This window comes from Micropterus salmoides, unplaced genomic scaffold, assembly GCF_014851395.1.
Source record: "Micropterus salmoides isolate LMB-PRFRI ecotype aquatic unplaced genomic scaffold, ASM1485139v1 Ms_hic_scaffold_19, whole genome shotgun sequence".
Classification (NCBI taxonomy): Eukaryota; Metazoa; Chordata; class Actinopteri; order Centrarchiformes; family Centrarchidae; genus Micropterus; species Micropterus salmoides.
The window spans coordinates 12,469,079-12,492,798 of NW_024041039.1; the positions used below are offsets into that span (position 1 = coordinate 12,469,079).

Here is a 23,720-nt window from a genome sequence, read left to right on the forward strand (position 1 = left end):
CTAATTGTATCCATGTAGCCAGAGGTAACTAAAGCCTTTAGAGCAGAGCTATTACCAAGTTAAACCCAGCACTGGTTAAATATTAAACACCAGTGTCACAGACTCTGTAATAAGACTCTTCTGGGTAACCAGCACGAGAGAAGGAACCCATTACGCTGGCAGGCACTGACAATGCAGAGAGCAGTGAGAGATGTGTCACAGATGTAACTCGTTGTTGTGGGACGAGATGCAGCCTGGATTCATCAGGGTAAAAATTTGTCAAAGATGTCAGCTTTTTATGGCCCTCTGCAAAGTTATGTTTTATGTCTGTTTTTGTTCAGGAGCTCATTTACAGAATTCAATGAAAAGTGTTGGGAGGTTTGGCCATGGAGCAGGGAAGAACTAAAGGTGCAGATTGCGCCACCATGTGGTCAGCGTTAAAATGTTTTTGCTCCTAAATGCTAAACTCTAAAGCTTTTCTTGGTCTGTTTTATAAGACACTTTTTTGCCACTCCCGGAAATTTCAATAACATTACCTTTTCCATTTTCCTGTGGTTGCAATAATATTGCATGCTTGGCCTAATTGACATAAATTGCCATGATTATTAAACACATTTGGTAACTGTGCCTAAATTTAATGGCATGAGCACGATCATGAGTACACTCTGATCAAAGGTTGATTAATTTGACTCACTTGAATTTGCACACAATCTATCCCTAAACTGTTGTTTGGTATTTTTAGTTTAAGTGAGAAAGGATTTCTAGCACAACTTCACTTACTGCCAAGGTGCACGGAGAAGGGAAACAAGACTGAAGAGGTAGTAGACCCTGATGAAGGCCACAAGCTGAAACGCGTTGGTCTTACAATGAGGTTGTTCCTGTCGCTACAAGAGTTGCTGGAGATATTACTTATTTTAGATTACTGATATTTAATTACTTGATTGATTAAAAACTTCTAAACATTTTCAAATATTAAAAAATAACAAATATGCGTGTGCCCCCATGACTTGGGGATTGTGACGCCGACCGTGAATCCAGTTTGAGATCAGGTGGGGACCTTTGTTTTATGTCATGCCTTCTCTCTCTCCTTGTTTCCAGTCATGTCTACTAAAAGGCATAACATTTATTGCACGCTTTCTGCTTATTTTGGGGGTGATATGAAGAGAAAAATTTATTCTATATTCATATTATGTCCATATGAACTAATGTTTGGAAACATTTCAGTTCAGACAATCTGACCAAAATCCTGATCAGTAAGTCATACTCTATGGAGCTACAGAAAAAGAGGTGTATTTATCATTGTGTCTGCTGATTGGAAGTCATTTCCAAACCCTTAATTTCTAACAACATTTTTATAGAACATCAGAGATTGATAACAACTTCAGTCATTGATATTTTCTTTACTAGCTAAACATAACTTAAGAAATAAAACATAACTTTATACAGTTTTAAATATGCTGGTACAATTCAGTACAAAAATAAAGGCAGTGAAACGTCTCCATACACAAACACCATCATGTCATCAGTCACATACTGTCACTTAGAAACACATGGATGTTGGGTGAACCAGTTTGGCACGTTATCCACTTATTTAACAAAGCATGAATTAAAAATACTGTATGATAATTTGTTACTTTTTCTTTTTACATTAGGACCACAGTGAAAGCTTTGTTTTGGAGTATCCATGGATGCTGAACAGCCACTAGATGGTGCTTTGGATCCACAGGAGAAACTCAAAAAAAGGTCTCAGAATACTTTTATATGCTCGGGCAACACTTCTAGTTTGTCTGAATCTGTTTTGATCACCTTTGTGCACATTTTGAGCAGGCACATGTCCAACGTCTTTACTGACACCCGAGTTATTTATGCTACAACGTCCTTTGAGAAAGTAGAGTAGTCCGTCCATCATCTTTCTAATGATGATACCAGGTCCAAGTCCACCTTCTCAGTCCCTCCCAGTTGCACCTTTTCAGACAAAAGAAAGTGCTCATGTCGACTGGAAATGATGCATAAAAGAAGAAAATCCCACAGATTCTTGTTGGACGTCCTCTCACAGCCACGGCTGGTATTTGCACAAAATGTCCATAGCAAAATGTCTTATAATTCCCATATAAGAATACAATCTCTCTTTCTCATACACACATAGACAAAAACACACTCACTCAGTTCTTTTCTTGACTTGTTTTCTGCTTGTAAAAAGGCAGCGTGTGCTAGGATTTATCCCCTTGGAGAACCTAAGTTCAAAAACAAAATCTGTTACAAATCAGAGTTTAAAAAACAGACTGTTTCTACTTTAAGTGTGTATCACATGTGTGTATGCAGCACGTGTCTGTCATTTGAATACATATGTGTGTCCCTGCATTGGTGATGCTTACCTACCTGGTTGCGGACTTTGTGGGATTTCTGCATCAGCACTCTCCACTGGTCGTAGAGCTTCATGGACATGCTGCTGCAGCCGTAGGCGTGTTTCCGCACCCAGCCGAAGAACTGCTTGAGCTCCCTGCGCAGGGTGGAGTTGGAGTCCCCGCTGGACTTCGAGTCACAGGAGCCTGACATCAACCGCTCTGCATGAAGGGAAAGAAAAGGAGGGAGAGAAAGAGAGGGAGAGAATGAGACTGGTATTAGACTGGCTTTGGTGTTCTGTAATGAAACATGTCACAGAACAGCAGTTGTGGAAGAAGTACTGAGATCCTTTATGTGAGTAAAGTAAACAAGTAACAGGTCCTGCATTCAAATGTAAAATAACTCCTTCTGCAGTAGAATGGCCCCTGTGACTGATATTCTATAATAAATGGCATTATTAGATTGTTAATACTGATGCATTAACGCATAGTTGGTTGCAAGATGATTAGCGGTAGGAAAGGGAAAAAAAAAGTTTTGCAACACTCTTGCTAACAGCTCATAGACAAGAGGTTTAATCTTAAACCATGCATTGTATTTTATAAAGCTGTTATATTAGGCTAGCTATATCTGTTGAAAAAATGCAGCGAAGTCAAAAGTACAATAGTGGAGTACAGTATAAAGTTAAGTATAAAGTTATATATGAAATCTTCATGTAAAGTACAAGTACTTCAAAAATGTACTCAACTACAGCACTTAAAGCAGCTATAATCTATATTTTTTAACAACAATGTATCAAATGACAATGTGAAAACAATTTGGAAAGTGAAAGGCATCGCTGGTAGTGATGAACTTGCAGTGAATTAACACCTGAATCTGCAGCTTTATAGAGAGTTTCAGCTCTTTCAGCTTTAGCAGGCAGCTGTTTTTGCTGTTTAGTGAATATGCTATAAAGACCTACTGTACCCTACCTGCTCAGCACCAAACAGCAGACAAACACAGTTAGCGACTAGCTGGTGAACATAGTGGAGCATTGAGCAGCTGAAGAGCCAGATATTTCCCTCTGGAGTTGATAGAGACTGAAATAACTGAGCTAAATGAGGGTGAATATTGGACTTACATTCATTATGGGGACACATAGACAACTCCAAATGAATGATGTTGCTCTGTATCTGCTATATGTGTAAAGAAGCAACTGGTTGCTAAGTTCACCATTTAAATTTAAAAGGTATGACAGTGTTGTTTTACAACTTGTTTCTCCTGCCCCCAAGTGGCCAAATAATCAGTTATTGCAGGTTTAAATACAGCAAAGCAAAGAAGAAGTAGTAAGAAATTGCTCAAGATGTGTGCCATGGAAAGTTCAGGTTGAACAGTCTGGTCCTTTTGTCAAAATTCCTGGCTTTTGTGGGTGAGTTCTGGGAAACCCTTAAATTTAAAACTCAAGTTTTGTTTTGATAGTCTTGGCCTTCATTCCTGTCAGTTATGATAGGATTAAATTGTGTTCCCTCTCCTTAATTGATCTTTTTATCAGTTCATTGTCAAGCCCTTTGTATTACATCTAAAAGATTACATAACCAACATCTGGTGTTATTTTGCAATGTTTGCTATGGCAATAATAAAATTTGGTTTGGCTACGATTTTTGATCTTATTTGATTTGATTTTAACTGACCTGCCATAAATAAAACTGCCAATACAATACAAAACAGACAGGAAGAAGGATAAAGAAGGCTAAAACAGCACCGTCTTCTTCTTCTATGAACCTGCCAGTTTCCAGCAGTGGGAGAGAGCTGTGGGAAGTGCGGTACACCATGATACAAAACAAATCTTAGTGGTACAAATTGCCTCTTAAAATGGACCAAAAGGCTCTCAAAAAGATCAAGAGCAAAAAAAAAGCCTTAATTTAGTGTTTGAGCGTGCACTCACCACTGTGGGGTGTGGATGCAGCTGTAGGATGGCTCCACTCACTCCAGATCCCAGCTTTACGAGAGCCGTAGATGCCCACAGGGTTACAGCGAACCTAAAGAAAATACAACGTTAGTACACCCACATACATTTCAACACACACACACACACACACATAACCACACCATACCTGGACAAAATACACTGTTCCAGATCTCAGTCCAGCCAATCTACAAGATGTCTGATTCCCGACATCATCCATCACCTACATGAAAGAAAAAAAAGACAAACACAGAGCAGTTGAGCGTTGGAGGTCTGACCGCAGTATTAAATACCAATGGGCATAAACTAAAACACAGCGCAGAATCAAGATGTAGAAAACGCAACCACAAACCATGTACAGACCTAAACATGCATGCACACCACATTGTTTAGTGGCTCCTGATCAGCATGTTTATGAAAATATTTTCATGTAATCGTGCCTGCTGGGTAAAATCTGCTCTCTATTACTTATTACAGAGCTGGTTATGCTGAGAAACACACACACAGAGGAGCGTGCACACACAGGTACTCGTACAGGCAGATGGCAAAAATAAAAGACAAGCAAGTAGAGAAAAAGAAACACCCACATACTGCAGCTAATAATGTTGTCTAATAGTCCCCACTTTCTCTCCGGCATTCAGTCTGTAAACACTTGTTAAGAACGACTACAACAGAAAACAGAACATGGAAATTACAGGCATCAGAGGGCTAATGATGTGACATGGGGAAGGCAAATCGCTGAGCGTCTTTACAGCCATATTGAAGACATTAACAGCTGAGATGAATCTCTCAGTTCTTCAGCATGACCTCATGATTAGGGCCGGTTCAGATGGCAACAGCATTTTGTTTTCACCACCAAACCCTTAAAGCCACTTGGATTTAAGTGTCCTCTCTCCTCCTTCGAAACAGTCTCATCCCTCTTCCGCCGCTTCTCTCCACTCCCCTTCTTTTCTTTTTCCACTTTGCAAGCGAAGACTTGCTTATATTACATCTGTGTAATTCCCCCTTAATTACTGGAGAATCTTCACTCGTACCCAGAGGACTCAAATGAATTCTGGTAAAGCACCATCTGCACAGCTGAAGGTTTTTAACACTGTATTTTTCATTCATTAAATGTTTGACCAGAGGTATACACAGTGGCTCTGGCTTGTGTATTTTCTTCTGATCAAAACCTGATGTGCAGATTTATGACTGATAAAAGTTGAACGGCTCAACTCGTCTGGCAGAGGAGCCCTCAATCAGACTAGATTAGAAGTGATTACAGCGTTAGGATGTGAAACAGCTGGGACGGTGCTGCGGTGATGTATCTGTTTGTGTGGAAGAGACAAAGAGAACTGATTTATGCCCTTTTAATTGTTTGCTCTTGTCCTTTACCTTCCAGTCTTGGCTGTCCTCCAGTCTGTAGCGGATCTGGTATTTGGCCTGAAACAGGAAGTCCTTGAGAGCAGGCGGGGCCTCCCAGCGAACACTCAGCTGGTCCTCTAACTGCCCGACGCGACTGACAGCCACACCTGACGGAGGGTCCGTGGTCACTGGAGGACGAGGAGATGGAGGAGGTTGTTAAGTAAGAAGATCTCATCAAGAGCTAAAACAATGAAAATATGCCAAAAATCAACTGGGTCCAATTCTCAAATATGAATATTTACTAGTTTTTTGACTGTTGGTCAAAGCCATTTGAATACACCACCTTTGGTTCCAGGAAAATGTGATGGGTATTTTCTGACATTTTGTAGACCAAAGTATTATCGATCATGTCGTAGTATCCATTAATCAATAAAATACTTGTTAGTTGTAGCCCAAATCTCATCATATCTAACAAGTCATGCCTAAAAGTCACGTCTTCTATCTTCCTGACTAATCAGTTAATTTGTTTAGTGTATAGAATCTCTGCAAATAATGAACAATTCCCATAATAATTTCCTACAGGATGATGTCGTCTTTGCTTCAAAAATGACTGAAATTATTATTTTGATAATCAAAACATTTATTTATAACATTTATTTTCATTATACAACATCATTTTTGTTCCGCTCCCAGTTTGTGCCGCTCATCTGAGACTTTTACACTGATTATTACATTCGTTCACTGCTATAAGCTACTGCCTACATCACAAGCCATTCAAATTTTAATCCTAAATTATGTAAGCAAATATGAAATATTTGAAAATATTAAATGTAAAAGTATAGGCAAATGAACTCTTTGAGTTTTGGTGAAGCATTGTGGCTAACTTGTATATTTTTGCATTATAGACAGAAAAGAGAGAGTGAAACAAGTTAAAAAACATTGACACATTATCACCATTTCAAGTTATGGCAAGCATGTTAGCAAACAGTTGCTGATCTACACACAGAGCAACAATATCATTAATTTGGAGTCCTGTTTCTGTTCACCTGACGAATGTTAAGTCTAATATTCACTGTTTGTTTTTGATCTCTCCCCACTCCTGAGGGAAATACCTGGTTCTTTAGCTGCTAAACGCTCCACGATGTTCATCAGCTAGTTGCTTTTTCACTAAAAACAGCTGTCTGCTGCTGCCAGTAATGACGTTGCTGCTGTAACGCTCCGCAGAGCTGACTTGGGTGATAATTCTCTGTTGATTTGTCATTACATGTGCCTCCGGTCACATTACAGCCATTTCTTCAATTGTTAACATAAAAATATTGATTACAACAGCTTTAATGATTTCAGAAATGTCTTTAAAAATTTAATGCATGTGTTACGCAACAGCCTGCTAGATTTGTTTGTGGCTTGTATGTGTGACTATGATGTCATACTCAGTCTCAAATGTACAAACAATGATTTCATGACAGGCACAGTTTGTGCCTGTCATGAAATTATTGCGTTCATTAAAAAGTATATTTCTTTCCTAACAACTTAATGATAAACTTCTGGTGGACAGATTTCCGAGATTGTCATTTTTAGCCAAAAATTCATAGCTAAGGGGCCTATGTCCACATTTCAGTTTTGTTTGCAGGGTCAAGAAATCCATTCAATTTAAAGCAGTAGGAGTGATATCTTTATGTATAACAACACAATGAAGGATTGTTCAGCGCTGGCGGAGGTTCGTGGTCTCTGAGTGCCTTCTAGTTTCTGAAGAGTTGACTTGTGTGAGCTGGAAGGGGCCTTTTCATCTGACAACGATTATCGTTTCAACAAACAAACATATGGTGACAGACCATTATTTTAACTTTCCTCGCGTTTTGTTTTGGGCTTTTGAGATTGTTTCAATATCAACTTCAAGTCCCTTTCATAATGTCATCCTTTACCAATAAACAAACAATACGACCCAGGGGAAAGTAGAAGATGGGAAAGATTCAGTGCAGGGAAAAAGTGGGAGTTGACACAAGAGTTTACCAGTGTTCAGAGGAGCCAGCCAGCCACAAACAAAAATTTGTTACTTCAGACGTGTCAGTTTGTATTCATGGTTGATTTAAAAGTTTAATCTGTCTTAGAAAAAGTATTTGTTATTTTTAATACAAAAGTTGAGAGTAAAGCTAAGAAAACAAAAGCTTTACCTCAGTGGAGACACTAACTGCCCAAACCATATGCATTTAGTTGGACAAAGATAAACCACAATTAATTAAAATAACTGATGCACTTAAATGTATTTTTCTTGGTGATTTTCTCTTCTTTTACTTGTTAATATAGGGCTTTAAATTGCAGTGGGTTTTATATTATTAAATTTTTTTAAGCTTAACTGAAAAATAATCTTTTAAAAGTAGGATTAAAATAGTGTGAAGTACAGTAGAAGCTGAGCTCAACCATGATTTATTCCCATATCTCGACCAAGTTGAGCTTGAATTTGTTTTTTCGTTATTTCAGGATGACATAGTTGTTTTCTTATAATAAAAGGGGTTATTTATAACCAAGGGCACACTTTCCACTTTTCAGAATTATGTTTTTTTCCCCCCCTACCCTTCCACTTTCAGCTTGATTCACTCACTAAAATCTCTCTAAACAGTCTTCGTACTGTCCATCTTTAAGCTGAGAGAAGAGAGGATGCTGATATATTTTCAATTATTACTGTGATCACAGCAGTTAAGCTTTAAAAGCAGCAGTGAGTGTTTCATGGACTTTATTTGCCCCGTGTTTCACCTCTCACGCAAAGGCTACTGCCTTACCCTCTGGTTGGTGGATGTTTGCAGTAGCCTGAGAGCAGGACTGCCGGCTATACATAGGTCTGGAAAAAAATACTTCACAATCTTTTTCAAATAAAATGAAAATAGAAATGTAATCCATCAAAGCATGACAGCAGGTTTCATAATAATGTGTAATTGCTTGATTGATATGAATGGCATTCAGATATTTTCATTGTTATTTTGAGATAATATATTATACATGATTTTATATCACATTATTCTTGCTCTTTCAACAATTCAGTTAACACAAGAAACTCCAAGATATCCTGAAATAACAAGATAGTTCACTTGTGTAAAATTATAGCACCCATGGCCACTTGGTATTTCATAGTATAGATTGAAGGCAACATTTAAAAAAAAAAAAATTTAATTTAAAAAATAAGTAATTTGTCTGCAAATGTGTTGCTCCCATACATTATATGCATTGGGCAATAAAAGTCAATGAGACATGACAAATTACAGATGAATAATTGTTAACATATGTTGTGTCATCACTAAAGGCATCCTCATCTCAGAGTCAGACACAAGTTGCCTCTAGTCCCTCTGTTCAGAGGGTTCCCCGTGACTGAGGAATGCAGAGAAAGATGTAGGTGTTTCCGCCTCGCCTTCCCTAACTGATTAGACATGACCCGTAGATGTGAGTGACTCACAGCAGCTCGGCGCAGGTGTGGTTGCTGTGTTTTATGACCTGCTACTGTTGTGGAAACTGCTTGAATGAAAAGAATGGCGAGGGCAGCCTGAGCGAAACAAAACGCGCACACAAGTCCAAAAACCGCCCACACTCTGCCTGTCTCTCTGTTTCTATACTGTTACCAGGCCCTGCCCTGCCCTTGAGGTGTGTAAACAGGTGTGTGTGCGAGTGTGTGTGTGCATACATTAGGGAAAAGAAAGGGATTAGAGTTTGATCGACACTTGTTTCCTCGCCAGTGACGCGTTCAGCTCTAAAACACTATATGGTTTTCTCTCTGTGTATTACCCCGACACTATTCTGAACGTGTTAGGAGTGAACTAGGTGAAGAGCTCCAAGCTAATCATGTTGTATTATTTCAGGTCCAAGTCTTTAAGCCTCAAAGCCCAAACTCCTCGGGCCTCGTGGGTCTGCAGGCAGCTTGGAGAGAGGATTAGGTTCGAGGATCAGTCTGTAACATTCCAACACTACATAAAAGGGGGTTAGCGAGTGTCTTCTCTGTGTGTGTGCGGGTTTCTGTTTGTGTGTGTGTGTCCAGTGAGCATGACTAAAGAGAAAATGAGCTCATTTTAAGAGAGAGGGCGTTTCCCTTTGTCACACACCCACGCCTCTCCAGGTGTGTGCATGCATGTGTGTATGAGCGTGTGTGTTTTTTAAGGGGATAATGAGAAAAGAGAAGAATTTGCATGCTCCGTTTGCTTAAACCGCGCTAAGCTAGGCAACGGACCGCATAACAAAGCTTTAAAAGGGAACACCATTCAGTTCCTATCAGTGTAAAGCTGGATGAGTACTTGTGAACAACTTTCTTCAATAGCCAGAAGCCACAGAACTCCAGCCAATGTCCTGTCTTCTTCAACATTTTAAGGATGCCCATTTGAGGCTAAAGCTCAAGTAATTCGTGGACCCCAACCTGTGGGTCACAAGATAAATCTGAGGGGTCATACTGTTTCATCTCGTGTCGGGCACAGACCTGGCACGTCGCACATATTTGTTGTTGATTGTTAATCGTTGTTGTTGTATATTTTTATGTTGTCCGTTTATATATTTATATGTACACAATATTCTTTTCCGTTGCGTTAATTCTGCACGGCACAGACCCAGAATAATGCACATGTATGTACCTGCACTGTTGTTCTTCCCTTCCATATTTATATATTTCTACATTTATTTATGTTGACTTTATGTTTGTCTACGTTTAGCACCTTATCACCACAGCAAATTCCTCGTATGTGTAAAACACTACTTGCCAATTAAGCTCCTTCTGATTCTGATTCTGATTCTGATGAGATGATAATTAAGGGTAGGAATGAACTTCTTAACTTACAGTTTTCCTGCCTTGTTTTCCCTTTAAGGCTTTTAAATTATCTTATTCCACACTGTCTGACAGCATCACATCCAGTGTATATTATATATCCACTTGTGCCAGCTCTTCATTGAATCTATATGATGTTTACACTGGAAGGAATATTTAGCATTGCACCATTCATCAGGTGTGAATATTTTAGATGCCTTTGGAAACTTTGGGATATCCACTGTTATTTCAAATAAAGTTCCACAGGTTTGTAGGCTGCATGCTGTGAGGTTCAAATGGTTAAGAAAACACAGTGAATCTGCTGCACAAATTTATGTTTATTTCTTTACAGTCACAGCTTACAGGACACTGAGACCATCTTACATGCCTTTATATCATCACGCCTGGATTACTGCAACAGCCTTTTTACTTGCTTGACCCAAAAATCTATTGACTCCAGACAGTCCAGAACTCAGCTGCCAGGCTTTTAACCAGAACAAAGAAATACGATCACATCACCCCTGTTTTAGCTTCATTACACTGGCTCCCAGTATGTTTTAGAATAGACTTTTATTGATTACTTTTAAAGCTCTTCAGGGCATCTCTCCCTGTTATATCACCGACATTTTAGTCCCATACGCACCAGCACGTACCTTGAGATCCTCGGCTAGAGGTCTTTTGTCTGTCCCAGAGTCTCGACTTAAAACGAAAGGGGACAAAGCATTTGCAGTCAGGCCCCCGAGGCTCTGGAACAGACTGCCCCCGGAAATCAGGTCAGCTGAGTCAGTGAACTCTTTTAAGTCCCTTCTTAAAACATTTTTATAGGAGCGCCTTTCCCGATTTTATTTGGTTTTATTTTATTCTATTTTATATATAGTTTATATTTACTTTAAACATGTATCTTAGCCTCTAAAGTGTTTTCTTGCTTTTATCATGTATTTGTTTTTATGTGTTTTATTGTCTTTGCACTTGTTAAAGCACTTTGTAACTTGTTTTTGAAAAGTGCTCTATAAATAAAGATTATTATATTATTATAATATATATAATATTGTCCTCCAGCCCACTTGATGTAATACCTACAAAATTTTTACTGAAAGTAATAGATTCTGTTGGGCCCTATTTGATCTCTGTTTTCAACAGCTCCCTATCTACTGGTTGTGTCCCTGATTATTTTAAAACGGCTTGCGTGAACCCACTTTTAAAGAAACCTGGTTTAGATCCCTCCCTCCCACATAATTTTAGACCAATTTCAAAACTGACTTTTATTGCAAAGATTCTAGAAAGAATTGTGTCCAAACAGCTGCTCACTGTACTGGAAAATAACAAATTATTTGAAAAGTTTCAGTCTGGTTTTAGGAAGTACCACAGCACTGAGACTGCCTTGCTTAAAGTCACCAATGACCTTTTAATGTCTGCTGATGAAGGTATGTGCTCAGTCCTTGTACTCCTGGACCTTAGCGCTGCTTTTGACACCATTGATCACAACATCATGTTAGACAGACTGAGGCACTGGGTGGGGATCTCTGGTACTGCCCTAGAATGGTTTTCATCCTACCTGTCAAATAGGAAGTTTTGCGTGTCTGTAAACAACTATGTCTCCTCATTCTGTCCAGTTAAATATGGTGTGCCTCAGGGGTCGGTCTTAGGACCCATTTTGTTTTCCTTGTATCTGCTTCCCCTTGGACATATTATCCATAAACATGGCATTTCTTTTCATATTTATGCTGATGACACACAAATATACTTGCCCGTCAGATCCACAGACCCTGGAATGCTAAGTTCGCTTAACAACTGCCTTTGTGAAGTTAAAAAATGGATGTCAAATAATTTCCTCCAGCTGAACTCAGACAAAACAGAAATCCTGGTCATCGGGTCTCAGCAGATGGCAAATCAAATACTGCCATCTGCTGGTTCCCTAGTAAATCACATTAAGCCTGTGGCAAAGAACCTTGGTGTTTGGTTTGATAGTAATTTAAATTTCGAGCAGCACACCACAAAGCTTGTTCAATCATGTTTTTATCAACTTAGAAATATAGCAAAAATTCGATCTATGTTAACTTTTAAGGACACCGAGACCATTTTACATGCCTTCATCTCATCACGCCTGGATTATTGCAACAGCCTTTTCACCTGTTTAACCCAAAAATCTATTGATCGACTCCAGACTGTCCAGAACTCAGCTGCCAGGCTTTTAACCAGAACAAAGAAATATGACCACATTACTCCTATTTTAGCTTCATTACACTGGCTCCCAGTATGTTTTAGAATTGACTTTAAAATTCTATTGATCACTTTTAAAGCTCTTCATGGCCTCTCGCCTTGTTATATTTCTGAACTTTTAGTCCCATACGCACCAGCACGTACCTTGAGGTCCTCGGGCAGAGGTCTGTTGTCTGTTCCAGAGTCTCGACTGAAAACTAAAGGGGACAGAGCGTTTGCTGTCAGGGCCCCGAGGCTCTGGAACAGCCTGCCTGAGGAAATCAGGTCGGCTGAGTCAGTGAACTCTTTTAAGTCCCTTCTTAAAACATACTTTTATAGGAGAGCCTTTCCCGATCTTATTTGACTTTATTTTATCCCTTTTATTTTATTGTATTTTACTAATTTTATATTAATTTTTCATGCTCTTATCTTGTTTTTTTTTTGTATTATTCTTTACACTTGTTAAAGCACTTTGTAACTTGTTTTTGAAAAGTGCTCTACAAATAAGGATTATTATTATTATATTATTATTATTATTATTAATGCTAAGCAAAGCTAAGCTAATCGCCTCCCTGCTGTAGCTTCAAAGTTAATGCAGAGACATGAAAGTGGTATCAATCTTCCCAGTCTCACTCTTGGAAAGGCAGAAAGTAAGTGCATCTCCCAAAATGTTGAACTTTCTTTAAATGAACTAATTTTAAAATAAACAAAAACAATCCTTCAGTTGCATTCAAAAAGCCAAGTTAGTGGGATGGGAATTAACATGATCATTTTAACTGGCTAACATTGTGTTAGCCTTTATTAGTTAAGTAGATTTTCTTTCAGAAAGTAATGGGTTTCATATAGGTGTTTTGACTTTTTTTAGCATTGGGTGCTATCATATATTTTTTTTATCACTGTAGTTTTAGTGTTTCCTACATTTATTTGCAAATTATGCTATTTATGTTTGTAATCAGTTTTAAATGTACTTAACTTCTGGTTTTACTGTAAAGTGTCTTTGAGTGTCCTGAAAAGCGCTACAGAAATAAAATGTATTGTTATTATTATTATTATTAAATCACTTCAGTTATAGTTTGCTTCGTTCTTACTTTTCCTCTTGCAGTGAGACTGTGTGATTCTGAACTACCACTTTGATGTCGCTAATGGGGATTTGGATAAAGAATAAAGAATCTGAGAGGGGGAAATCACAAAATCCCTCCCTGACTGAACTGCTTACAAGTCACAGACATGCAGGTAGACATAGTTTTGTTTTATCAAGGGTCACAAGCCTTAAAGGCTGGTATCCCCTGTCCTAGATTTTAGCCTGAGGGCTCTCTGACACTAGGATCTAAGGCTCGAAGCTCTAAAAAAAACTGCAGTTCAAGAAAGGGGGTCATAGTTCACTTCTTCCCACACTCACCCACGTCTAGGATGTCGAGGGTGATGACATCAGAGGTAGCCTGGCCCAGCTGGTTGGAGGCCTCCACCCAGATCTCGTAGGGCGTGAAGAGGTGCAAGTCCCGAGTGATGCTGCAGGAGTAAGGCTGCGAATGAGTGTAATCCTCACACTCCTTCTCCTTACCATACCATCTGGAAGGAAAACAGAAAACACTGAAATATCTCTGGACAGCATCAATATGCTAGTTAAGAATTTGTCTGGTCCTTATTTACACTAATGTGACTGCAGTAAGAGATTTCCGTGCAGTTGACACGCCTGTGGGCACTGCATGTCAAGTCATTTCCCTTTTGGTGTTTTTAAATAGCTGATTTAAGTATCAAAAAATGTGAGGAGAGCTTACAATCCCATCTGAAACTCATTTTTGAAAATGTATTGTTCCCAGATGAAAACCCGTTTACCAATTCATCATGAAAAGATGAAGGGCTTCACCGTTTGGCAACCACTGATGTTAGTATTCTTAAAATAAGCTCTGCCAAAGAGATAAAAGGTATTTAAACCTGTTTCCAGCTCCACTTTAGCTTATTTCTGGGGATTTTTGGAGGCATGTCAGTATCACAAAAAATCACGAAATATGTTGATTTTGACTGGGAACTCACCTTGGATATTTAACTCATTTGAACCCAAGGCTGGTTTTGCTTGGTTTTTACTCCCTTCATTTACAGGCCAATGGAACAAATCACAACATGTAGAGACATGTTGTGATTTGCAGAATAAGTTAGGCTTCTCAGAAATACTATTAATTGACCGTTCGCTAATCCTCTCCTCACCCAATTGTCCAATCATAGCTTACCCTGGCTACGGCTTGTCAAACTGTGGTTGGCTCTACGTATAAGCGATGTTTATGGGGCTGTAATAAGAGCGATACTCTGTATACAAATAGTTTGGAGAGCAGTATCTTCCAAGCCTATCCAAAACCAAAACACAAGATGAAAGGTGTAAGGAATTAATTAAACAGGCTATGGTAGCAATCGTTACCATGCCCGCCTAACTAGCTTACTTCTTATAGTACTAACAGAGCATTACTTCAAATTAAGGAGCACATAATTAACTATAATATTTTGTGGGGTTACAGGTACCATTTAAAAAATGTGCATAGTATTTCGCCACTAAGTCCATCCTGGATGCAACTATATCAGAGTTTAGGGTAATGTTAACATCTCTGTCCCACTCTACTGCATTTACACTTCAACCACAGCCAATCTTGTTACCTGATAGCGTTACATTAGCCAAACACATCGATGTTAAATGAGAAAACAAAACTAAGCATGCCAAACAAGATATGTTTCAAAAAAGAACAGTCAAATCTTTCCTTATCACAACAGACTAACTAGCTCTATGCTGCAAGAACAATACCGTTTCTTTATTTGAACTAGCTCCAGCTGATAAAATTTGTGTGGTCAACCTGCCACCATTCCATACCACCTGGCTTAGTGCACAGCCAGTTGGTATGTTAGTGGGTTCTGGGACAGTTACTATAAAAGAAAACATACTTGTCTTATTTCTGTCTGTTGAAATGTTCACTGTGTCAGATTATAGAGTCATACATCTTGCCGTGACTTGACCGAGAGACATGACAGACTACACGTTGTTCATCCCCGGCCAATCATAGCTTTGTCATGTTTGCAGTTGTACGTGGAAGAGTGCTATGAAATCCAACGTTATGGAACATGCTGTGGTCATTCTAGGCAAGAGAAAAATATTCTGAAATGTCTTTTGGTCGGGATGTTGTGAGGCGTCCCAGATGTGGCATTGGTTGTTGTCCACTATTACATACACCACTCAGTATACAACGATACATTTTACGCTCTATGCCCGTTTTAATTCCCGACGCCCTATGTCTGTAGGGTCGGGCTAATTTCTGGCTTATATCGTGTAGTCTAAACGCAGCATTAGTCCTATAAAAAGATACTGATAATGTAAACTACCCAAAAATTTAAATAATTTGTTTTATGGATGTTTATCTTTGATGAAAGCAGTCTCTAGACTTTTAGAAAAAAGTAAGTTGTACTAATTCAAGAAGTTTGTGTGTTATGCCTGTGCACTGGCTCTGATGCCTCTGATTTGATTGAGTTATGACTCTGAGGAGAAGGGGTTTGATTTTCAATACAAATGGCATTAATCATTTTCAGAAGGCTTTTTTTAACTTCAAGAAAATACTGATTTTCAGATACTGTAGTGAGTTGAATGACTGAATTGCATGTAGCTGTATGGTGTATGTGTGTGTATATATACCTGAGTTTGTACTTGAGTGTGTACTGTGTGCTGATGTTAGTCTCTCCTTTCCCTCCCGGCACCCAGCTGCAAGTCAGGTCTTTGGTGTTCCTGGACCAGCAGGTCAGATTGACCGGCTTCTCTGGAGGCACTGGGACAGAAAAAGGGACAGATGGACAGATGGAGGGGGGGATAGAGTGAGAGACATTAGTGAAGAGAGTAGAACAGAGGGTAAGAGAAGGTAGAGTAAAGAAGGTGGAGGGAAGATGTAGAGCCAGTGAGTTTACAAAGTTATCTCCAGCCATTTCTTCAGCCCTTTCCTTCTGAGTGTAATTCACCCACTAGTGATGTTCCTTAGAAATGGGTGTGTTTTTCTTAATTTGTGTGTGTGTGTGTGTGTGTGTGTGTGTGTGTGCGCGCGTGTGCGTGCGTGTCTGATTTGGTCAGACTCGGGATCCCTGCCAACATTCCTCATCTCTCAGAACACAGGGTACTCAACACCAGTGTCGCACAGAGATTAGAATCCCAACTGCATCTCCTTGTGTGTGCGTGCGTGCGTGCCTGAGAAAAATGAAAACACGTGTTTCTTCATGGTTAAGTTTTTGTGACTCCTGAAAAGTTTACCACTAAGTAAAGTGGTTTAGATAATCTGGCTTGTCTTGATAATCTGTCGGCTGTTGATCATCTGACTGCTTGTGTTTCTTGCCTTGTCAGACTATGCTGTAGGGATGCCGCTGTGCTCCCAGACCTCAATTACTTTGCTGAATACAATGTAATCATAACTGATAGAAATTATGGCCAAAACTACAAACAGAAGACCAAAGGTGTAATAAACAGAATTATCATTAAAGGCTTGTTTATTGTGTTCAGGGTACTATTAGGTTATAGTCATTTTGACTAAAATGAAATAGTTTCACTGTGTAAATATGTAGCTGAGGCCAGCAACCAGGGTGAGCTTTGCTTAACACAAAGAGTTAAAAAAGGTAGCCTGTTGCTGTCCAAAGGTGCATGCCAGCACCTCTAAAGCTCACTAATTAACACGATATATCTCAGCTGTTTTGCCTGGAAAACTAACAGTAACAACAGCACTAAAGGAAGTCTTCCAATCATAATGCTAAGCTAAGCTAACCAGCTGTCGTTTGTAACTTCATATTTATCCTACAAACTTGAAAGTGGTATCAGTCTTCTCATCTAACTCTCAGCTAGAAAGCAAATAAACATATTTCCCAAAATGCTAAACTAGTTCTTGAAGGAAAGGACTGCCCCTGGAGGAGACACACATCGTGGCACAACATTAACATAATCACCCAATAAATTTCACTGTAAAATGCTGGCCCTCATAAGTAAAAAACTACAAATATGTGTCTGTGTAAAATGTCCTATGACCCATACCTTATGAGTGATTGAGCGAGTAATGGACCACACAGGTGCTCAAAGCGTCACACAGTGACACACTCATGGAGGCCTCTCACTGGCCTGAAAGCAGGAATACTAAACATAAAATACAGCCACAACTGTGTAGAGACACTTAAACATCTGCCCACTATTTCCTTGCTGTTTCCTTTCCACTCCTCACCTCTTTGTTATACCCTATACCCCTCTCCTTAACATTCACTAAACAGCGGAGAGACTAATGCAGTCATGTTCCACCCAGAGAAATGGCAGCCAAAAACATACTAATAAAATGATAAAATAAAAAATATGGTTCCTCTACATGAGTGAAACTACGCTAAAAAAAGAAACTTCAACTTACTCCCGACGTAGAGGCAGGAGCCAGCCAAGATGTGTCCCTTGTGGTTGTGACAGACCAGGTTGTCACCAGACGTTTGCCTGGAAGCGTTGAGTCCAGCCAGCGTCACACTGAGGTTGGTCGGGCTCAGCACTTTGTACAGGGAGCTGGGCAGCTGTTGACCGTTGAGCGTCCAGAACAGAGAGCTGGCGTGGACACCGAGGTCGGAGTGGACCCAGCAGCTGGCGGTCAGGTTGGACCCCATACGAAGGACAGGGTCCTGGGGGTAGATTACTGCTACATCTGGAGCAGGGCCGGAAGAGATGGATATTAGAGGAAGACAGCTGATGACATGACAATATCTTCAGATGGTCATGTGATTGTTCCAAAGTTTTAGGCTGATTACCAATTAGGGTGTTTTTAGAGCTTGACCCATACTAGGATTTCTCTGCCTCCGTTGCTTCAATTTTGACCATTGTTTTTTATATCTATTTTTTCAAGTTCTTCCCACTTTATGGAAGTGTCACACTAAATCAATAAGACTCCTTTCAGAGACTCAAGAAAAAAAACCTGAGGAGGTTGGATTAGATGTCAGTTACCTCTTTTTCAATATTTAACATCCAAATGATTGAGATAAAATATGTTGCTGGATTGTGCAATTCAGGAGACAAACAGTAAGAACAAAGAGAACATGGATGTCATGGAAAGGATAACGTAAATTTTGTGGTTTGTTGCGTTACTGTAAAAAGCTGTAAGCTGATGCAACAACAGGCAAAAATCCATCTAATAACTTGGGACATGCCAAGAAAATGGTTGTCAATAATGTTAAGTTTTGAGTTAAAACATGATAAGTGTTTCATAAATTTCTTTTTGTTCCCGCTTTATTTCAGCAGCTCTTGCCTGAGTTTCTTTCTCTCAGTTAGCATACAGTAATTGTGTCCTGCCTTTTACTGCTTTTTCTGTGGTCTTAGGTTTTTAATCCTATAAACCAGTTGGTAAACTCTACAGGAAAGTTACTAAATAAATAAATGCTATAATATAAATACTGCTTTTTATCATTTGTTATTGTATTTTACAACGGAATGTTAATACACAACTAAGCAAGTGGCAAAAAATTGCAGTTCTCATTTCTCTGACGGACTTTAAAGTTTAAAGTTTTACAGATATTTTAAATAATATTTGTTTATGTTTTAATTACAGCGTGTGTGATGAATGCTTTGTGTGACTGAATTGCCTTATTGTGATGTTGCATAATGTAATTTGTTCTCACGTATTCTCCTGCAAGGCATCTCAATCTTCTTCAATAACCCAAGTTGAACTAACTAACAAGTGACTAGTGGAAGAGTTTTTGCTCTCACTACAGGTTAACACAGCACCAGAAGGACAAAAACATCTAGAGGCAGAGTTTATTTCTTCAGATTGGAGGATCTTAAAAGAAAAATGCTGCCCACCTAAGTAGACAGCGATATGAAAACATGTAAGCAAGACGATTTCTATGCAGAAATGACTGGGAAGTGAGTGAGGGAGAGCGTCAACATTTTGTCAGACCACTCCAAATCTGCGCCCGGGGCCACATCTATTCAGCTACCAGCCACCTTACTGCTGACATACATTGTGTTGTCCTTGATGGAGGAGCTGCCTTTGAAGAAGTTAATTCAACTGTAACTCCACACCAATATCAATATCATAACCCCAACTAGAGCTTTGACACAGCACTTCTACACATTTATGCACACACATGAATACAAACAAACACATGCACTGAGGGCGGTTGTCTTTGTCACCGGATCCGGCAGACTAAAGGCGGCTGTGATTAGCCAATAATATGCTGATCCATCTGAATAACAATCAGTGTTTATGTGTTCTGGGCGCTGAGGACGGGACATTGCCCTTAAGCGGGGTGTGAAGCCCCTTAACACCCCTACTTCTACAGTTCAAACACTACAGTGATACACAATTACTGCTGTTTATTGTCTCTGCTTAACACGCTGACTGGAGGAAATGGCTTGTAAAATATTAATTGTTTGGAGACGCTGAGGCTGCTTGAAGCACAGCTCTGATCAGGGCCAGGGATTAATCCCGCAATGGAGTTTTTGGGCAAGATGGATTGAGAGCAGAGAGCTATTTTTCAATTTCTGTTTCAGCCAGAGTAGGAGATCTCCTTTGACATTTATGGCAGATTTTAAGTCTTTGGTGACTTGAAAAGACTTTTCTTTATGCTGTCAGCCTTCAAAAGGTACATGACATCCCCTCCTGTTTCTAAAGAACTCATCCAGTTCAAAGAAAGCCTATACTTTCCTCTGTCTGCTCCACAATAGACGTGTAGTACATGTGGAACATTTTGAAGGACCAGTGTGGACGAGCCAAGTGGAAGAAGTCACGCAACATTTAGTGACAACGAGCCGTGCAACAACATCTGAAAAGAGATTGAGGAGATGGCAGCGGATGTTTGTTTTGTTTTTTTGGGGAAAAAAACCCAGATTTTCATTCAAGGTATTTAACAGATGCTCCTATCTGGAGAGAGGAGAGATTATCTTGTCTAACGTCAAGTCAAATTAGGGCAAGCACAGGCAGGAGAAATGGGAGATGTAGGATATGAGAAGTTAATTTCAGTGGAGTGTTTCAGAGTGGAATATTTGGTCTTAAATGATCATAGCCAACATAAATACCTCTTTATACGATAACAGGACATATAAACTCAAACTTTATGGGATTATGAGCTACACAAAAAACGAATTATATGTTGGTGAGAAAATTCCACATTTAAACTATTTTATTTCAGTGGCATCTGTAAACCACAGCACACTAAGTCAAGGGGAGGCACCCTCCATTATTACAGTGAATAAAACAGTAATGACCTATTAGGCCCTATAATAAACAGCGGGCCGCTTATGATCAAGGCCCATTGTCCTCCATAAGCCCCTAAAAGTATACTTTCTTTTATTAGCGCTTTTCAAACTGGATGAATAACAGGAGATCCTCCCTGAGGAGCTGCTCTTTGCCAGTGTGCTCACCATAAAAACTAATCCAGCCACTTAACGGGGAAGCGGACATAACTTTGATTTATTTACGTTACTGTGCATTAAGCTGCCGGTTAACATTCTCCAAAACCCGAGCAAATGATGTCACTGTTTTGTTGCGGTTCGTAAAGCCTCCTTGCCCTCCATGTGTTAAACGAATTATGGCCCGACTTGTTGAAAGTCAGCATCCTGGGGGATGAGTTCTCTCTGCAGGGATCCAACCACTGTACTTCAGCAGGAGCACATCAATAACAGGGGGTGTCAACTGGATAAAGTGGCATTTGTCCTTTTCTAATGTGTGCAGAAATCAACCAGAGTGGACCCAAGCAAGTTAGCCCTTATAAAGCAACTTAGGAGCGAGTCTGCTGAGTTATTTTGTGTTGGAAACATATTTCAAATACAGTATCCCAATGAAGGATAAGTGTTAATCATATGTGTTCCTATGTGGGATTTACATAATGTTATGTTGATTTATTCCTCCTATGGAACCATGTACCCTGTTTGGAACACTTTAGTGAAGATTTTAGTGTTTTTATACTCTTTAATATCACTGTAACATTCCTGTAAAATTATTATCAGGTCTTACATTTTTTAAACAATGTTTGCACTGACTAATATCTTTGCAAAATAGTAATTGTATCCCTATATCACTATAATATTTATATCAGCGCTTGTAGTGTTTCTGTATTGTTTGGCTATACCCTTACAAAAATAGTATGTATCCAACACTAATATCACTGTAATATCCCTATCATTGTCTTATCAATGATTGTAGTTTATCTGTTTGCATGACAAATTTCCTTTTTAAAATGTGATGTACTCTAAAATCAATTGAACTCAAAACTCATACATACCAGAGCAGGACAATGTCACACAGCTGTTTACACTAAGTTCTTTGGGTGACACATGGTTTAAACTGGTCTTAGTACACCAAAAAGGCAGCCTATACCCAAAATCAACCCTTTGCCAGCCAGACCATGGCTTTGCGCATCGATGGACATCTATGTGCAACTTACGTGTGGACAAGGACAGCACGCCGGGAGCGTGCAGCATGAGGAAAATCATGCAGAGATCCAAGACGGCTTTCATTTTCCCCAGCTCGTTTTATTTCTGTCTTGATTCCTCGTCCTCGTGTTGTTGTGATGTCGCCTTTTTTTCGATCCTGGATAGAAATTACGCACGGTGGAAAGAGGAAAAACAGCACGGGCTCAATCTGAATGCTCCGGATTTTATTAACAAGACAACTCTCAGGAGTGAAGGAGCGCGCTAGAAAAAGTGTGACCCGGCAGAAAAAGTCACCCTCTGAGGAGCCATAAGGCAACTCGTCCTCAGTAAAAGGCTAAAAGAGTGAGTATACCGTGTCCTGTTGGCAGTCTTTTCCCCTTCTTAATGCTTCCTGCAGCTTAATCATACACAAGTTCATACTTTTTAAGCCCCTCCTCTCTCTCTCTCTCTCTCTTCCCACACAGCCACCAGTCATTTCCCCCTCTTTCCGTCCTTTCACTGCTCTTTTTTTCCCTCTCCCCCTTCAGTGATGGGCAGGGGAGTCAGAGCCATTCACTTTCACTGAATCACTCTGTCTCTGTTACTTTCCATGCCTCAGGTCTCTGCTTTACAGTGTTTCACCATAGGAGGCTGTTGAGTCACTGAGAGTAACAGGAAAGGTTTCCAAATCCTGAAGTGTCTTTCTTTTTTTTTTTTTTATATCTCCTTGTCTATGGAGAGGGTGAGACAGACCCTCCTTTTCACAAACAACAAACCTCTTTGTATGCACTTGAATCTCTTGAATTGTCAGTTTTGACTCAGACATAAAAATTGTCTTATGATGTGTTGAATAACATCAGAACCAGTAGGCTACTGTAGCCCTAATGTCCTCCTACACAGTTAATTTATCCCTGAGATCCTTAATGTCCAGTAATTGTGTTTGATTAAAATAATCTGGTTGAATCTCTATTGATCCTGAATTTCATATTTCTCCTCAGATTCATGCGAGGAGCGTTGATGCATCTTTAAATAAATGAAATGATCTGTGATTCAACAACTAGTCTCTGAATTGCCTTCTATTTTCTTGCTTGTCTATTTGTGCTACTATATTACTCAATAATTTACAGTTATCTTATATTTGGAACTTTTGGGGTGGGTTTCACAAAGACAGACTGGTCCAACTAATAGTCAGACTTTATACAGGTATCTGCATCTGTCTGTCGCACAAACATGGCTGGCATAGCAACCGCATCGGGCAGCTCGTCTCCCTTCAGTCCAGCAGAAAATGTTTGTAATTCTTCGAAAGAATTCAACAGTTACAAGGACATTTTACTGGGACAATTCAGTGAAAAGCGTAACAATACAATAAAACCTCATAAAATCTCAACGAAGCGCAGACCTGTAGTAGAGCTGAGCTGCTGGGCTCAGTACTTCTGCTAACTTGTCAGTCAGCTCAGGATAGTTTCCTCATTGCTGTATATTTCCAACAGTCTGTCTTTCCCCTCCAATCACTCACTCCACAGCATTGTTAGCAAACCTCAAATAATGAGCCATGTTTTCTTCTTTGGGGCCAGTTGGTGCCACCGGTCAGCAGGTGTCACTGATTGCAACCATGGAAACATGGCTCTTAGTTAAGTTTGCGGGTAGGGTGGCTAACTTTTTCGAATAAGGCAGTCCTCATATTTGTGAAACTGTCTAACTTGCATTAGACCTATATCAGAGCTAAATTAAAACATGAAACATCTTTGTGAAACTGG

The 23,720-nt window shown here is 39.6% G+C and overlaps 1 protein-coding gene across 4 annotated transcripts; it reads right to left on the minus strand.

The window, feature by feature from the left end:
* Positions 1 to 1,363: 1,363 nt before the first annotated feature.
* crlf1a (cytokine receptor-like factor 1a) lies at positions 1,364 to 22,394 on the minus strand. Of its 4 annotated transcripts, XM_038729303.1 has the most exons (10): positions 21,996 to 22,393; positions 17,984 to 18,262; positions 16,252 to 16,381; positions 13,981 to 14,150; positions 5,639 to 5,796; positions 4,413 to 4,487; positions 4,244 to 4,337; positions 2,359 to 2,543; positions 2,142 to 2,213; positions 1,364 to 1,944 (listed from the first exon to the last, which is right to left on the minus strand). In XM_038729303.1, the coding sequence occupies exons 1-9, from the start codon at positions 22,066 to 22,068 to the stop codon at positions 2,190 to 2,192; spliced, it is 1,188 nt and encodes a 395-aa protein (XP_038585231.1). In that variant the 5' UTR covers positions 22,069 to 22,393; the 3' UTR covers positions 1,364 to 1,944; positions 2,142 to 2,189. The 4 variants fall into 4 exon arrangements, with proteins under 4 accessions (XP_038585231.1, XP_038585230.1, XP_038585232.1 ...); XM_038729302.1 differs by having other exon boundaries at positions 1,364 to 2,213; XM_038729304.1 differs by having other exon boundaries at positions 1,364 to 2,213; positions 2,355 to 2,543.
* Between the last annotated feature and the right edge of the window lie 1,326 nt (positions 22,395 to 23,720).

Coding starts and splice junctions, on each gene's coding strand:
- crlf1a (XM_038729301.1), bottom strand. CDS start 22,068: ATGAAAGCCGTCTTGGATCTCTGCATGATTTTCCTCATGCTGCACGCT. Junction 4,488..5,638: donor AGGACAGCCAAGACTGGAAG/GTAAAGGACAAG, acceptor TCTTTCATGTAG/GTGATGGATGATGTCGGGAA. Junction 4,338..4,412: donor GAACAGTGTATTTTGTCCAG/GTATGGTGTGGT, acceptor TATTTTCTTTAG/GTTCGCTGTAACCCTGTGGG.